At 44.6% G+C, this 16,415-nt stretch overlaps 2 protein-coding genes across 3 annotated transcripts in view; one reads left to right on the top strand and one right to left on the bottom strand.

The window, feature by feature from the left end:
• On the bottom strand, positions 1 to 12,598 carry CCDC47 (coiled-coil domain containing 47). The gene is made up of 13 exons (XM_075117192.1): positions 12,274 to 12,598; positions 9,933 to 10,198; positions 9,688 to 9,795; positions 8,149 to 8,323; positions 7,711 to 7,832; positions 7,118 to 7,183; positions 6,036 to 6,137; positions 5,054 to 5,164; positions 4,393 to 4,478; positions 3,041 to 3,099; positions 2,235 to 2,344; positions 1,893 to 2,060; positions 1 to 1,572 (listed from the first exon to the last, which is right to left on the bottom strand). The coding sequence occupies exons 2-13, from the start codon at positions 10,191 to 10,193 to the stop codon at positions 1,492 to 1,494; spliced, it is 1,449 nt and encodes a 482-aa protein (XP_074973293.1). The 5' UTR covers positions 10,194 to 10,198; positions 12,274 to 12,598; the 3' UTR covers positions 1 to 1,491.
• Positions 11,545 to 16,415, top strand: part of DDX42 (DEAD-box helicase 42) — a 21,719-nt gene continuing 16,848 nt past the window's right edge. The window contains exons 1-3 of one of the 2 annotated variants that reach the window (XM_075117140.1): positions 11,545 to 11,940; positions 14,655 to 14,891; positions 15,729 to 15,879. In XM_075117140.1, coding sequence (XP_074973241.1) covers positions 11,708 to 11,940; positions 14,655 to 14,891; positions 15,729 to 15,879 — 621 coding nt within the window. In that variant the 5' untranslated portion in view covers positions 11,545 to 11,707. Of the gene's footprint in view, positions 11,941 to 12,647; positions 12,780 to 14,654; positions 14,892 to 15,728; positions 15,880 to 16,415 lie in introns of those variants that run through there. The other variant, XM_075117141.1, reaches the window with a different exon arrangement.

Raw genomic sequence — 16,415 nt, forward strand, 5'->3', positions numbered from 1 at the left:
GAGTGTTTCAATTATATTTTACTCTTCATTAGATTGTTCATTTGAATGTTCATATTACAAAATTAGCTGCCACGGCCCACAAATGTATGGGACTTCAGGAAAGCTGTCCACTTACTCGAAAGAGCACAAACTAGTATTTTCTTTCAAAGAACTTTGTGAAACAATACCGTATTAATCTTCAGCACTATTTAAAGTTTCACATAATCTACATTACTTTTGGTTTTAAATAATTTTAGCAACCATTATAAAATTAATGTATTTGCATGTATCAGGTTACAGACATTTGCATTTAAATCAGTGTGAAGTACCCCATGCTGGAACAAGAAGTTTAAGCAATTGCTGTTTCAGCAGCAGCTCATTGCCTCAGAACCAAGTTTGCACAAAGTATTGACAAGAAAATGCAAGACATTGTTTCCCCACAAACCTGTAAAAAGTCTGTTATAAGCAACAATAAAATGCCTTCTAAACGGGAAGCATTTATAAAATGCAGAGCTCTCTCAGTTAGCGAAGTGCTTGCACAGGGGCATTCACTTCATTCTCCCCATTTATATTCAAAAACCTGAAGTGATCATTTACCAGATGAAGAGGATAGATGTCCTCCAAACGTTTTTACTTGCTTGGGGAAATTGGCAATTGCAGATACTTCACCGAATCTAGCTTCTGGCTGAAGCGAACTAGGCAGCAGCTGCTGAGATCAGGAGAAGAGTTTCTGAGGCAAACTTGTGCAGTAAAAAATATTCAAGGAAAGCTAGTTGAAGCTGCTAACTCACCATGCGCTCGCTCCTGAAGAAACACCACGCTGACGTTACAGACTTCACATTGTATTAAGCTCGCAGCATTCAAAACCGCAAGTAGGAAACTGTTCACGTGTTCCATGCCCTTGTATCTAACCCATCTACGTGTTTTACACCTATGCCAATCATGCCTGCAGGTGACCTAATACTGGTTCATTCCCTTGTTTATAAAAAAAATAAAATAACTTCTATTCTACTGGGCTTCAGTCCCTGAAAAATCCATACTGTGTATGGAAGGCTCTAAGTTTTGTGCCTTTACAAGCTTGATGCAAATAAATGCACAGTAAATGTTTATTGTGCAGTTTTCCTCCCATTAAGTTTTATCCCCTTCCCTCCCAATGACTAAAACCAAAGTTTAAAACCAAAGCATGAATATGTTACCAGCACACGTGGACAGGTCTGCAATCTTCTGTTTTTAAAGAACAAATGACAAAAAGCATTCAAGAATATTGCAATTTTTTTTAAAACAGACAAGTAGCAAAAATTTATACCACCTGGAATTAAACTGCCGAGACAAAGCTCTCTACATACACCTGCATGTTGCTGTAATACTTAAATAAGTAACACCAATGCAAGGGACATTTCTCTTATTGGCTACTAGTGTTGCAAGAAGTGTACTATTGTGGAGTTAGGTAGGTCTTTGTACCCTGTGAATTAAAATTCTGCAGGTGGCACTGAGACGCTTCTCACAATGGAGTCACATAGCTTTCACTTTGATTTGCTTCATCTTCATCTGCTTCTTCTCAAGTTTCTTCTGTTCACGCCGCAAAGCAGCTTCCTGTAGGCATGGACACAGAGATCTGAGTGAACATCAGTGACCTCTTCAAAGAGCAAGCTGATCATTTCAGAAGAGCCAAACAAAAAAAGGCCTCCAGTACTTGAGTTCACACCTTTAACCACGTGACCTGGCTCTTCACTGGGAGCCTTCACGTGTTTCAGAAAGCAACAGCGTATACCCTGAAAGTTGTCTGCCTTCCAACAAATTAAAAAAAAAAAAAAAATCAACATTGGCCATCGGCGATACACCTACAGACAGCCATGGAGGTATCGCAGGAGAAATCTGCCAGTAGCTTGTAACAATCTGAATATCCATCTCACCTCCAGCCGACGCTGTTTTTCAGGATCCTCTTCGTTCATGATTCGCTCCTTCTCTGCCCGTTTCTTCTCTTCTCGACGGGACTGGGCAGCCTCCTGTCTTTGCACGTGAGTCAGTTTAAGGAAGTTCTCTTCCACGCGAGCCCTGTTCTTGTCAGCTTTTTGTTTACCCTTTTCACAGAGAAAAGCAAATGCAGTTAATAAGGATCTCCCCACGAGCAGGATGCAGAGTCTCTGGTAGTCATATTAGAAACAAAAGGCCCCCAATCTTAAGATTAAGGATCCAGTGATAATGGTTGCAATTTGATACAGTATTCAGAAGACAGAAAAACACACGCTACTTACTTCTCTGTTCAGACGGAACTTCTTTGCTTTGTCGATACAGTAGATAACCATGCTCATCAGAGGCAGCAAAGACTCCATGTCCTTTGGGGAAGTGTTGCCTGAACCAGGCACTGAAATAAAGAGTTTCTTGTTAATTCAGAGAGGTTGGCAGGATTTTTCTACTTGCTATAACGCTCTTTCCTTATTGCTCACACCATTCATGAAAGATGTTCTTATCCTCCTCTTTAGGAAGGACATAACTAAAAGAGGCGTTTAGCTTTGGAGATCACATTTAGATTCCTCACACAGTGACAGGCACATTTCCCCCACACAATCCTCTTACGTTTGTATTCTGTAAAATAAATGTAAGAGTTGAATTCAGGCTCTACCATTAGCTTCACTTGGAGGTGTGGCCTTGAATTTTGAAAAGAACTATGGGCCTTTTCTAGAACAGACTCTCAACAGGCTTTTAATTTTTAATTTCAAACCAGGGTTGACCAAGTAACTCTATACAAGCTCAAACTGCAAGGAGTGTGGCTTAAAACCAACCTATTTTCCAATGGTGACCTAATACAACCACCAGTAGAGACATGAGTATGAACTAAGATCAATAATAGCAAGATTGAATATCCTATTATTGTGACAATAATGCCACTCAGTCCCCAGTGTGATTAATCAGTACACAGAATGCAGTAATAAATTAGCGATCCTGTTACATGCACTGAAGTAATTAATCATATATTGTCTTCCATCGGCAACAGAACTTGCGCAAATAAAGCACAACAGCCCCTGGATACACATACACACATGAATACTGGTTCTCTTACCATTAAATGTAAACAAGAGTGTCTTTTTAGTTTCGGGCAGTTTTGTAAGCTGACCCTCCCTGTTAGGAAAGAAAAGAGTGGCCTGAATGAGTGAAGAAAAATAACAGGCGTACAAAATATGCAACATTGTTAGGGAAAACTTCATCAAGAACAGACACACTTACAAGTTACTCAAATAAAATAAACAAGATTAAAAGCCTGATTGTAACCCAAATTTAAGTTTCAAGCTATTCAGACTCCTGAAGTGTTTTACTCAAAAGCATGCAGTGAAAAAGCACTAATTGAAAACCATACTAACAGCACCATCCAATCTGATTGTCGGAGGTCATCTGAGCCCTAAGAAGGCCTGTATATTTTTAGTGACATGCAGTTTTACATACGCCTTGTTGTTTATACTGCTACAGATCTTATATCAGTTAGAAAAAAAACCCCCACCAAACCAAACAAACATTTTCTAAAGAATTCAAGTCTTTCCTGCCCCAAACCCCACAGTATTCTAATATAAGAAAGTCAGACCTACATTTCACAGATCCTCCAAAGCCTAGCAATTTCGGTGCAAGGTGCACATACTGCTGCCTTATAATTAAATCAAGTGCTTTCCTTTTTTTGGAGGGCAGTTTCAAGTTTTGATAGGGATCATTTATTTTTATGCCTGTGAGCATAATACACCCTTGCAAAAGCCTACACGGTAATTCAGATAAATCACCCACCACATGGCAATTCTGAAGCGGCAGCTAAAAGCACCTCAAGACTAGGAGGCTTAGAGAAACAGAAGAGATACTGCATCTGTGTATTTCTGAAGCACAGCTGAGTATCAACCTGAACAAAAGTACCCAAGCAATGGATTCAACAGCAGAATGTTTAGCCATATCAGCTAGGGAAGGGCAAGTAGCCTTGATGTTTTGGTTTTTTTACACTGCAGACTTCGCTTAAACCTAGTTCTCAATGACTTGGATGCTATTTGAATGCAACACGTTGAGTTCTCTTCCTGCAGTGTTTTTTCCTCAGCCCTCTAACATGCCACACACCTTTAGTGTGATTACTCAGTCGTCTCCCATGCAGCTGTGTACACTGCAGCTGCCAGGTGTTATCTGAACTTCGCAGCTGCCCAAACTGTAGTGTAACCAGCACAATAAAAATAAATATTAAGGCAATACAGCACCTTGATCTTCTAAACTTCTAAACAGCATTTGGAAGCACTGGGTGTGTATTTATTCACCTGTTTCACCTTTGCTCCCAATTTCTCTTTGTGTGCATTCCAGCAGGCTTCACACTGCAGGCAAGTTTGTCAGTCTCTATTTTGCTCAGTGTTACAATAGCTACTGGGAGGAGAGATCTAACTTTATACGTACTCTTGCATAAGTTTTGGACCGGAGAACTGGTCCGAGAATTGGACGGACTCAATCTTGTCAGCATAGTGCGTGAGGAAATGTATCATCTAAAAGAGAAACCGGGGTTAGTTTTTCCCAACACCAATCCATCTGCAGCCTAACCACTCCATATGGGTTTGCCAGAGTGTCCACTCAGAAGTGCTGGGCTCAGCTTCCCACAAAGACACTGAAATTTAAGCTGTCAGTATTTTTAGCTTCTGCTGGAAGGGGCCTCAATGCATGGAATTAATGTGAGCAAGTCAGATGTTAGATATCTAACTCTCATTTGGGATTTTCCAATTCATTTGATAACAGATGTCAACTTTTGAGGACCTGCAGACACACAATCAACACCCTCCTTCGAACTGGCTGTTGAAGCCAACTTCCAGGCTTTGAAAGGCAGTTTTAAGTCTGCAGTTCACGTTAGGCTAACAATTGCTACATATAAGGAACAAAGATGTGAGAATTACATCCTTCTTCCACCCCTTAAGCTTCCTCAGGGTCTTGATTTCTCAAGATTTCACTAGGGCCATTTGGCTCTCCTGTTGTGATGTTTACAGGAGATAAAGATTAGAACTTCCTTGCATAGGCTGTAAGTGCCAGGGTAACCAAGGAAGATTTGTACTAATTCATTCGAGATTACCTTAGCGTCCATCATTCCTTCTGTGACCTCCCCCATCTCTGACAAGATAGCTAGCGAATCTGGAAGCCCATATTTTGCACCAGACTTAGGTTTATCACTGCAGAACTCACTCTGTTTCAAAGAAATCAAGCAGAAAGAAATAAAAATAAACAGAAGCTTGTAAGTATCTTATCAGACTGAACGGTTCCAGCACAGTGGGACCCTTAAAAGTACCTGATAAGAAACAATAACAATACACTAACTCGGTCACTCGGTCTGGCTGGGGAATTTCAAGCACAACGGAAAGCATGCAGTAACCACATTCTTAAGTTAGTATTTCCCTTCAATAGTGAGTACTTTAAGGAGTAAGATAAAACAAGTGCAATACATCCACACTGGAATGCTCAGAGTGGATTAAGGCATTTTGCTGCTATCGTCTGGTAACAGAACAAAACCAACTGGCATCATACCAACCACACTTTAGTGCTGTTACTTGAGACAAGTTACAAGAGAAAAATTTGCCAACCACTGCTTGTTATCCCTGGACTCTTTGCAATCTTCAGGGCTTGACATAAAGAGAGTTTTAATGACAGATCACATAAAAGCAGATGACTTAGACCCAAACTTTCCACACCACCCACCACTCAGGTTTCCTTTTCATGACTTTAAAAAGTCATTTGTGCAAATTAAATGAGGTGAAGTGACACTTGTGTATCCTGACAATATACTTCAACCTCCTCCTAAGTGAACTAAACACCAAAGGAAGAGGTAAGCTGCTTTCAATTGCCTCTTCCTGCAGCTCCAACAGCACCTGGCTAGCACTTCAGATGTTTGATGGAATTAGACTGTCATCCATTAGATGAAAATGTCTTTTCCTCACACTAATACCAACAGGTCAGTCACAAGTTTTCAGGCATTCCCAAGAAAAATAAGCAGTTACAGGTCACAGGTTCTTATATCGCATTACTTATCGTGTTAGTATTCCCAGCGTGAGCATACATACCAGGTCCTGCATCTCCTTCTGAAGTCGCACCAGTGCTTTTCTCGTTCCAACAGCAAACACGTAGGTGTCCATATCTTCATCATTCATTGTTACTTTTATTTGCTGCAAGACAGAATGTTGTGACATAACATGATAGATCTTATATATTATATGTATATATGTATATATTGTATACAACAATATGTTGATCCATAAATCTTAATTAGATTTATACGAGGTACTCTGCCTTCAGACTGCTGGCCGAATGGAGACCTATGTCTTCTACGACTTCATTGTTTGTCTGACACTTTGATTCATAAGAACAAAGACTCAGCAAGGCCATACACAGCTAAGATAATAGTAATTGATTTAAAGCTTCTTAGCGTGTCTTAAGGTAAGGTAGCTTTTTAATTTTATTGAGTACTCAATTAAGTATTCTGATATAATGATACAGTGTAGTGACAGTGACTAGAACAGCAGAGTGATAAGACTACTTGCAGTGCAGGTATCCGTTCCTTATGAGCAACTGCCCACATCTAAATTAAATATTTTTTATAGATATAAATAAATACAGTTATAGATACATGGAAGAGGTATTCACAGTGCACACAGCCGCTGTTCTTCCAAAACGTAACCTCTCTTGGCATTTCTGCAGTTAGAGATTCTCCTCATCTCCAAGAGCAAGGGCCAGGCAAAAAGTAACATTACAGGATATAATATCCAGGCCAACATATGCATTGAGCAGCTCTGGTCAGGCAGACTGAGCAGACAGAACAACAACCATTAAGTATTTCAGATCATAAAACCACTTTTTATCAAGATGAGCTCTTGAAGCACAGTAGGCTGTTCACAAAACAACTCAAATAATAAAACCCATAGATAAAACAATTTCCAGTCATCAGCAGTTTGCATTTCACAGGCAGAAAAGAAATACCGATTATTCTTTCGGATTGCTTCAACAGTCACTGAACCGGAAGATATGGAATACTATAGAAAGACACATGGCAGTTCACTGGGTGTCATAAGAACAATCAAAAGCATTGGAGCAGAACTGAAAGAATGCAACAATTTATCACAGCTAATCTGAAGGGCTGAGTACATACCACTTGGTCAGAAGCTGGCCTCATCATGCGTGCAAGAACGTTCAGTAGGTCTTGTCTCTTGAGAAACTGGAAACACAAGTTTGCAAACACAGAATAAAATAGCTCAAGTGCAGCACTTCATTGGCAGATAGCAGTGGGGCTCAAGGAAAAAGAAGACAATTTTAAGTAGATGCTTTTCACAGCATAATTTTGCTTTGAAGGGCCCTTTGGATGTCACCTATACTGCTCAAAAGCAGGCCTACATTCTGCATTAGACGAGTTTATCTGGGCCTTGTACCCTCAAGTTATGAGCTGAACCAATGTGTGGGGCTGTTCCATGCCAGGTACAGGACTTTAGCATGTTGGAGGAATGGACCAACAGGAATTCCAGTGAAGTACAACAGACAAAGTCCCTCAAAATGGAAGCTGGGCTTTTCAGCATCCAGATCATTAGTCTGACCAGTCTTCCCTTCATGTGTGCATATTCAGAACCCTGACTCTGAACGCGAAAGAGTCGTGCTAGGACTCCTCGTGGCTCACACTAGAATGGAAAAGCCTCTAGAACCTGAAAACAGGCGACAGGTAAACAGTGCTACAAACTCACTCATCCTTACCTTTAGCTGGATGAGCATTCCTTCACAGCACACCCTTCCAGAGCACCACAAGTTATATATATGTTCATTTTCTTGATTTAGTTTCCCAGTGCTTGTAGCTTCTTTATTAGTGCCATCATCCCCTGAAGAAAACAGTAAAAGAGAACTGCAGTCTAAAAATCACAAATTTAAACACCAAAGTTCATCGGTTGACTTAGGGCTCTGCTGTTGCTGGATTACTTCAGTATGACAATGATGTTTCGAATAATTTATACTACAACACCATAACCTAATTTCAGGTCTGGAAGACTGGCACACACTGTCTACACACAGAGCTGTCGTTAGTGCAATCATGCACCTGCATAGAAAAGGTTTCTCTTCTCTATAGCCTACAGGCAGGCCTAAATCCAGCTTTATTCACATAAACTATAAATGGATCCTAGTCACTATGAAACTCACCAACAAGAGCAAAGTTACTTTCCAGCAGCTCCCTGTGAGTGTTGAACCACGCATGAGCCAGACGGTTGTTTTTGTTCTTCCCGATGATGTAATTCATGATGTAAGCAAGAAGACCTGTTACCATCAGGATCTCCATGTAATAACTCTCCCAGCTGTTTTGAAGGTGAGCAGGGACCTACAGTAAGCAAATGGAGACTGTTTTTTACGTGTTGAATGAGTGGATTCCATACACACAAACCACCTGGAAAACGCAGAGTACTGGAGAAGCTTCATCTCAGACACGGCAATAAGCTTCACAAAGGTGACAGGACAGAGCTAAGCCTACATAATATATTTGGCTCTAGCGGGACACCGTAATCATACAGGAAGCAACTCATAGCAGCATTCTCAAAACACCTGGCTAATACAAACAAAACACTTCTCTCTTCCAATTGAGCCGGTGCTAGCACGTATCCCTCAGAGTAGTCACCAGCCCAGCATTTCAACCCACTGATTATTTGAGCTTGATGCCCTGCCCATCACAGCAGTATCTGATTATCATGTAACTTCTGTTGGAATCTAAAGCAATACCCAATGTCCAGGAGCATTTTCAGGATGCCACCAAGAGCCACAGACTGGGTGGGGGAGCAGAGAAGCTTGCCTGAACCTTGCCATCTTCAGAGAATAATTAGCTGTTCTGCTAACGCTGTCTCACCCTTCAGTCACAGAAGTACCCAAACCTTAATTGTTTCACTACCAAGGTCAGCTGTAATACCTAGATCTTAGGGATAACAAAAATGCAAGTCTCAAGCACTTGATTATTCAGTAAAAGGCTCTCTTGGGAGGCAATAAGAAGGTAATGCAGGGTGGACAGACAGATTGGCTTCAAAAACTATCAGAGGAGTCAATTTCTAATCTGAAACCTTAGCCATAGACAAGTTAAAAATACAAGCATATCACCGTTGCAACTTCTTTATGTGTTGACCAAGTACTCAGACCTTCTGGGATGTACGGCTTTTCTCTAGATTAAATGAAGCTCCTCACTACAGCTCCTCCACTTCTCCCCCATATGGGTAAAAGCAGCTAAGTCATAAAACACTTTGGTCAAAACTATGTTTCAAAAGGTCAGTTTTAATGAAGAATTTCCTGATCTACAGTCCAATTACAATTCCCAGTCTGAGTACAGAATAGAGCGTTGATCCAAGGATGGCAGTTCTGGCAGCTCAAACTAGAGATCAACAGACCAAAGGCACCTCCCTGGAAGTTTTACTTCAAGAGTTGCTATTTGAAATAGCATAAACCAATGCAGAAGAGCATGAAATTCGGGGCTGGCACATGGGAATCATATTCTGCTGCTATCCCGTTGCATTATTCAGGCCTTTCTCATCTCCACACTTCTTCCCATTTCTGCTCTGTCTCTTGTTAATTCAAAGAGCAAATCCTTTAGGACAGATTCTCTCTTACGTGTACGTTTGTACACCAGTGATGTTATTGGCATACTGCCTTAAAAAAATAAGTGCTGAAACACCAAACAGAAAGCAGATCAACATTTATACCTACATTAACTATTGTTATGGGGTCTTTATTTTTACCAGGAGATGCATCAGGTTTCTCTTCATAGCCTTCAAACTCCTCATCATCATATGGTTCACTCTCGGTATCGCCTTCCTAAAGGACAAAAAAAAAATATAACGACAGCATGAAAAATCCAAAGCCTCATAAGCAAAATCCAAAAAGACAAGGTGAGAAAGGAAGGTGTAGAGATACTATAAGGAAACACACAGTGGAAGGAGCTGAGGCATTACCTGTGCATCTGCATCATCAAAGTCTTCCTGATTCTCATCCTGACCTTCAAGCTCTACAGTGGCTTCTTCTTCATCATCTTCTGTAGTGATGATCCTCTGAGGAGACTCTGTAACTACATCTTCATTAACATCTTCAAATTCAGCAAAGTCATTATCATCATATTCCATAATGTCATCTCCATCATCAAATTCATCATACTTGGCCAAAGAATAACTCCATGGGATGAACAGGACAGCAACAAAAATATATAAATTCTTCATTTTCACTGAAGAAAAAAAATAATAATTGAAGTTGTAAAATATCCTTATCAATTCTGTTACCTCAGACCTCCAGTAATGCCCAACTTCCACGAACAATTTAAAAACACTATCAGGGGTCAGACCAGAGAGAGCAATAAAGCCCTGTCTGATCTTGCCGTCTTCTGTAGGAAGAGAAGGTAACTTTGAAGGTGAGGTTCTAGCCTCTCTTGCTTGTAGCAGGAGCAGCTGAGGCAGCAGCAAGTTCACGTCTGGCCAAGGTGTTCAGCTGAGCAAGTTCTGGAATCGGAGACGTTCCGCTATAAAACTGACTCAGTCAGTTTTGTAACATCTCTCAGTCGGTCAGCACTGCCAGCTCATTTCAAAGACCACATGCTGTGCCAACAGTTGTTATTAATTAGCAATTAGACACAGCCAGATCAACGAACACATAACAGCAGCAGTCAATCTTAAAACACACTTAATTCATTTACTTTAAACAGTGATGCCCTGATAGCCTCTGCTAGTTCAAAACTGCTCATCTTTGATTTTTCTAGGCTACATTCTCCGAATCAGGTCCCACAGCATCCCAACAGTTTCTGTTAGAAACAGAGACCTTTTGTTGTAAGCTCTACAGAAAAAAAGAAGGCAGGAAGAGGATGGACATTGCACTGGTCTCCAAAACAACAGGGTGAGCTGGGGCTCACGAGACTGGAGCTCTCTCCACAGATCTGCTGGAAGCCTGCAGACGGTTTGTCAGTTCACCTTCTTTTTTGTGCACGGCTTCCTATGTCTCTTCTACTTGATTTCGAAACAGTCCAGAGTCCCCCACTGAAACTGTACATCGCCGAGAACTATACATTACCAAGGTCCAAACGAAGAGGCTCAAAAGAGACTAGTAACCCCAGTACTGCATTTCGCAAATACCTACGGAGGATCAGCTGCATCAGACCTCGCAGCAACTCATTTTACTCCCTCCTGCAATCAGATCTGAGTGGGAACTTGAATGTTAACGAGACCGTTCCCTTAAAAACTTGAAATAGAAACAATTTGTTTCTAAATTAGACCAGCACTCCGAGTGCAGGGAACCCGCTGTTACGAATGACAAGGACAGCTAAAATAAACGCCTCTGTCAAAGACTTCTCATTCTAGCAAAAACCCGAACAGAACATCTTCCCAAGAGCATTAAACAAGATGGGAAGCACAGCAAGGCTGAGCCGAGGAATTTGGCATGTTATCTGGGTATGTCACAACTTTATGTGAATTGAAACAGAAAAAGAAAACGCTATTTACATACATGGAATTTGCATTCAGAGGTTAAAACCACCAGGACAACAGTGCCACCTGCTCAAGCAAGCCCCAGCAGTTTCATAGTAAGAATTTCAAGACTGTTGGTGCATATCCACTTTCAAAAGGCCCTGCAACTCCATAAAGTCTCTGCAAAATAAAATTCCGCGGCTGATTCCAGAGACAGCTGAACTAGAGATGGATGAAAACTAGACCACATCCTAACTCGGCCGCGTCTGTCACAAGGCGGGATGGGCGCCCGGTACAAGCAACTCCCCGAAGCAGGATCCGCTCCGGCAGGCCCTCCGCATGCCGCCGGCTTCCCCTCGCAAGAGGAGCTGATTCACGCACCCACCGCCACGCAGGCGAGGGGCGCCCAGCAGGTCGGGCCCCGCCGTGAGCGGGGACACCCACCCGCCGTGCGGGTCCCCTCGCTGCAGGCACACGCCTCCGCTCCCAGCTCCTTCCCGGGACACAAGTCAAGGTTAGCGAGGATAAAACCAGCTCCCGGCTTTTGCGGGCGCGGCACCCCCCACCCCGCCCTCCTGCCCCGCACCCCGCTCCTCCTGCCCCGCTCCCGGCCCCGGAGGGGTGCGCGGGTCCCCGGCCCTGCCGCCAGCAGCCTCCCGGCCCCCGCGGGGCACAGCACAGGCACCGCACGCCCGGTGCCCTCAGGGCCAGGCCGCCCCTGTCGGGGCACTACGGGGCCGTGGGCGGCCGGTAACGGGGAGCGGGCGAGGCTGGCCCGACCGCCCCCGGGGGGGGGCGGGAGCGGGATGACCCCCCTCCCCCCCCAGCAGGGCCCGGGACGCGTTACCTGAGTCACGCGGCGGCGCCGCTTAGGCCCGGTCTTCACTCTCCGCTCAGCACCCGCCACCGCGGCCGCAAGCGGCGCAGCCTACGTGCTTTCCGTACCAGGGAGCATGCGCACTCCGGGCTGCCCGTGGCGGCTGCATGGATGTGCGTGGGTGCACGTGCGTGGGTGGCGGGCAGGAGCAGCTCCAGCCTCACGGCTGAGGAAGCAGCCGGGCCCCAGCACCGCCGGGGCTGCCGGCGAGGGCGGCCTGGGACGCTCACGCCTTGCCCGCTTCCACCGCCCTCCTCTCACGGCTTCACCCGCCGCCAGCGCGCATGCTCGGCCGCAGGCGGGGGAGGAAGGGGCGGGGGAGGAAGGGGCGGGGGAGGAAGGGGCGGGGGACGTGCTGACCTCAACGCGTCACGCACGTACGCAACGTTGGTGCGTTGGTACGTAGGTACGTCGCGTCTCCACCCCCGACCCCGGTAACCGGGGAAGCGGCGGCCGGCGGCTGCGGAGCCCGAGGGGTGAGTGAGGGGGCGTGGGGCCGAGCAGGGCGGGAAGGGACGGCGCGGCCGCTCCTCGCTCGCCGGCTAGCGACGCCCCCCGCGGGCGGGAGCTGGCGGGACTGGGGCCTAGCGCGGGCTCGGGCAGCCTCGGCCTGGCCCGCACAAAGGGCCCGCCCCGCGCCGGGGCCCCGCGGGCGGGAAGGCTGTGAGGGGCCCCGCTGCCGGCCCCGCGCAGGGCCCGGTGTGCCGCGCCCGCTGCTCCGGGGCAGGGGGCTCGCCGCCGCCGGCGGTTTCCCTTCCCGCCGTGCCCGGGGAAGGGGCGATCCCGGCGGGCGAGGGGTCCCTCCCCTCTTACGCGGCCGCCAGGAGCGGGAGCAGCTACGGCGTGTTGTTGTTGCCTTTCCCTCCGAGCCAGGGGATGCGTGGAAAGGGTCCGTGCTTTCCCGCTTCTTCCCCCAGAACGGCGTTGGCAGGGAAGCGAAGCCTCGGTGGTTGGCCCCGGGTCTCGCTCTGCGTTTCAGCGCCGTCCTGTAGGAACCCTCTCGGTGTTCGCCCACTGGTGGGCTCCGTGGGCAAACAGACCGAATTTTGTACTTTTGCAGCTGTATGGCAGGATAGAAGAACGATTCTTGTTATTTTCTGGCGTGGTGGGAGGGGAAAAAAAAAGTCGGAAGTACAGCAAGGAAGAATCCTTAAAATCAGGTGCAATAACTTAAAAGATTGCCCGCTGTGCTGTCAGCAGCAGCAGGGCAAAGTTACGCCTTTCATCATTTGTTGTACATCTTGATCTCTTACCTGCCCCGCACCTGGGGGTGTGAAAGCTGCAAGGTGTGTCAGCGCGAGTGAGAGAACAGGACGTGGGAGTCAGCTGCTACCGTGGAGCACTGAACAGCAGAGTTTTCCCCAAAGACTCCTAGTGAGCTCTGGTCTAGACTTGAGATTTATTGAGCAAGTCCCAAGCTGGTAAATGTCATCACAGGGAGCAGCAGCGGTATTTGCTGTCAGATTATTTTGAAGTTGTTTCTCTGGCCAGTGAATTCTGATCTCATTGGAGGATTCTCACTGAATGTGAGGATTTGTTTAATAAGACATGTAGCCTTTGGGCCATCTAATTATAATGCTATTGAAAGCAGTGGGTGTCATACTTTTTTTGGCTGCCTTAAAGGTGTGACTTGACTGTGCAGATGAAATAATGAAATTACTTGGAATGGAAGGCGCATGTCATAGTATATCAGTTCAGTCTTCTCTTCATCTAACTTACAAAACCGAGTTCTGGGCAGGCATGTTATGTGGAGTATTTAAAATGGGGTTTGAAGAATGTAGGTTGGAGAACATATGTATGGCTAAAGATGCTTTCTTAAGCAGAAGGAGGAGTCGACTCTTTGGCAGAAGTGTGCCTTGTCTCATAATGGAGCGATGTGCTGCTTTTGGCCCGCTTTTCTAGAGATGTCTGGATTGCAGTAGCATGGTATTCGCAAAGCCATGAAGCACTTGGGGATGGGACTGTATGGACATGCAAAATATATACTGAGTTGACTTTTCATCTCTTGTTCCTCCTGATGTTCAAAGTTCTGTCCTTGGGTTTGTTTGTCTTAGATTTCAGAACAGACAAGACAGGCAACATCTTAAATATGCTTAAGTAATCGTTGGGGGACCTGGTCTGTAGTGGAAGACAACCTCTTAGTTTTATTCTTTTTTCGAACTGTGGATACAGTCATATAAGAAAAAAACAAACCCCAGTTTTGGGGGAAACAGATCAAACTCTTGTCAGTCACGTTTTCACAAGTCTTTTTATCGTGACTGAAGTAATCCCCTTAGAAGAAAAATTGTGACAATGATATATAACTGCTTAAAGCGGAAAGGGCATTAATTTTTCTGCTGTAATTTTAACAGATATATTGAGGACATCATGAATTGGAATAAAGGTGGACCTGGTACTAAGAGAGGCTTTGGTTTTGGTGGATTTGCCATAACCCCTGGAAAGAAAGAGGAGCCGAAGCTCTCTCAACAGTCTCATAGTGCTTTTGGAACAGCTGGTTCTTCTGCTGCATTTGCGAAATCGGGACCTCCTCAGCTGCCTTCTTTCTACAAAATTGGGTCGAAGCGAGCAAATTTTGATGAAGAGAATGCGTAAGTAGTGTTATTTCTTGTGTTTATCTAGCTCTAAATTTTAGTGTTTTAAAGTTTCCAAGGTCAGGGGAAGTATATGTGACGTTTATGAGGTTTAGTTATTTAGAAAAGCCTGCTCAAGGATAAGTACGCTAACACTGCATTGTGGTGTAACAGCACCCCGGTAGCTTTACAGCAACAGTATCAAGAAAAACTGAGCTAGTCCCCCACTGGATCCCATCCCTGCTCTGCAACAGACTTTTGGTATCACCCATGGCCAATTATTTACCCTTTCTCTGGGTGTCAGCCCATCATCTGGAAAATGAGAATAATAATGCATCCTTGCCTTTAAATATATCTAGAAGGCTGTGAGATACTACAGTAGCCCATGGAGAGCTCTCCTCCTCTAGCTTTCCCCTCCCTAAGAACATGTCTCAGCCGAGCCTCAGTCAGCTCAATCTTACTCACACCCCGGTGCATTCAGAATTGGAGCCAAGCAGGATATGTTTTGGTCTCTCTTGCACAGGGAAACATTCAGCTCCACGTTTCTTTATTAACCCTTCTGTAGCTGCATTAATGTGTTGAATAGGAGGGAGGTCAGAAAAGCATCTGATATTCACCAGCCAGGGAGAGCCACTCAGGAAGATAAGTTTCCTAATATCTACTTGCCCTACCACCACTTTTAGCTTACAACATGAATAACTGTAAATAAATTAATCTCAACATCTTTTTCCTGTGTACATACTGACTTTTATTATCTATCTCTGCATGGGAAACTTGACTCAACTCAGAAACCATGAAAGAAAGTATGCTGCTGTAGGCTATGTGCTGACTGGGCCATTGTTCGTTTCTTTTCAGGTACTTTGAGGATGAAGAGGAAGATTCCAGCAATGTCGAATTGCCGTACATTCCCGCAGAGAATTCCCCCACTCGCCAGCAGTTTCATTCCAAATCAGCAGACTCTGACAGCGATGATGATCCTCTGGAAGCATTCATGGCTGAAGTGGAGGCAAGACCCAGCTCGTGAAATGTTTATTAATTTATGTGGCCGTACCTCTCTCCAGTCAGGAGCAGCAAATGTCACTCATGGCTTGGGCAGCTGTATTCAGAATGTTACTTACCTTTTGGTTTTTATGTAAGATGCTGTGTTAATTAGAATTCAGAGGTTAATTAGATAGGGAGAGGGTAGGTATGATTAACAATAGAGTAATTATTTAACTGTTTTGAGCACATCAAGGCAATGCAACAACGAGCTTTGTGTGTCTCTGAATACGAAATTAACGTTTTGTGTCGTTTTCACTACCTGAATTGAAATTATTTCTATTTACCATGAACTGTTCCTTAGCTACAGTTCTGTTATTAGCTGGATTCTATCACAGTGTTTTCAGGAGGAATGCGGAGAATGTGTTTTTTCAACAACTTTGCTGCAAAGTTACAGTATATAAATTTCAAAGGTATTAGTAGGAGAATTTGTTTAGCATAATAGGATATGGAACAAGAGAAAGTTTATCCCAAAAGTGTTGTCTCTGTGGCATGATGGTCTAG

The sequence above is a fragment of the Phalacrocorax aristotelis genome, chromosome 23 (genome assembly GCF_949628215.1).
Source record: "Phalacrocorax aristotelis chromosome 23, bGulAri2.1, whole genome shotgun sequence".
Classification (NCBI taxonomy): domain Eukaryota; kingdom Metazoa; phylum Chordata; class Aves; order Suliformes; family Phalacrocoracidae; genus Phalacrocorax; species Phalacrocorax aristotelis.

What these genes read in the sequence shown, in the direction of transcription:
- CCDC47 (XM_075117192.1), bottom strand. Translation starts at nt 10,193, where the DNA reads ATGAAGAATTTATATATTTTTGTTGCTGTCCTGTTCATCCCATGGAGT. An exon ending in TTGATGATGCAGATGCACAG is followed by an intron (nt 9,796 to 9,932) that starts GTAATGCCTCAG and finishes TTTGTCCTTTAG; the next exon opens with GAAGGCGATACCGAGAGTGA. An exon ending in AGAAGGAGATGCAGGACCTG is followed by an intron (nt 5,165 to 6,035) that starts GTATGTATGCTC and finishes TCTTTGAAACAG; the next exon opens with AGTGAGTTCTGCAGTGATAA.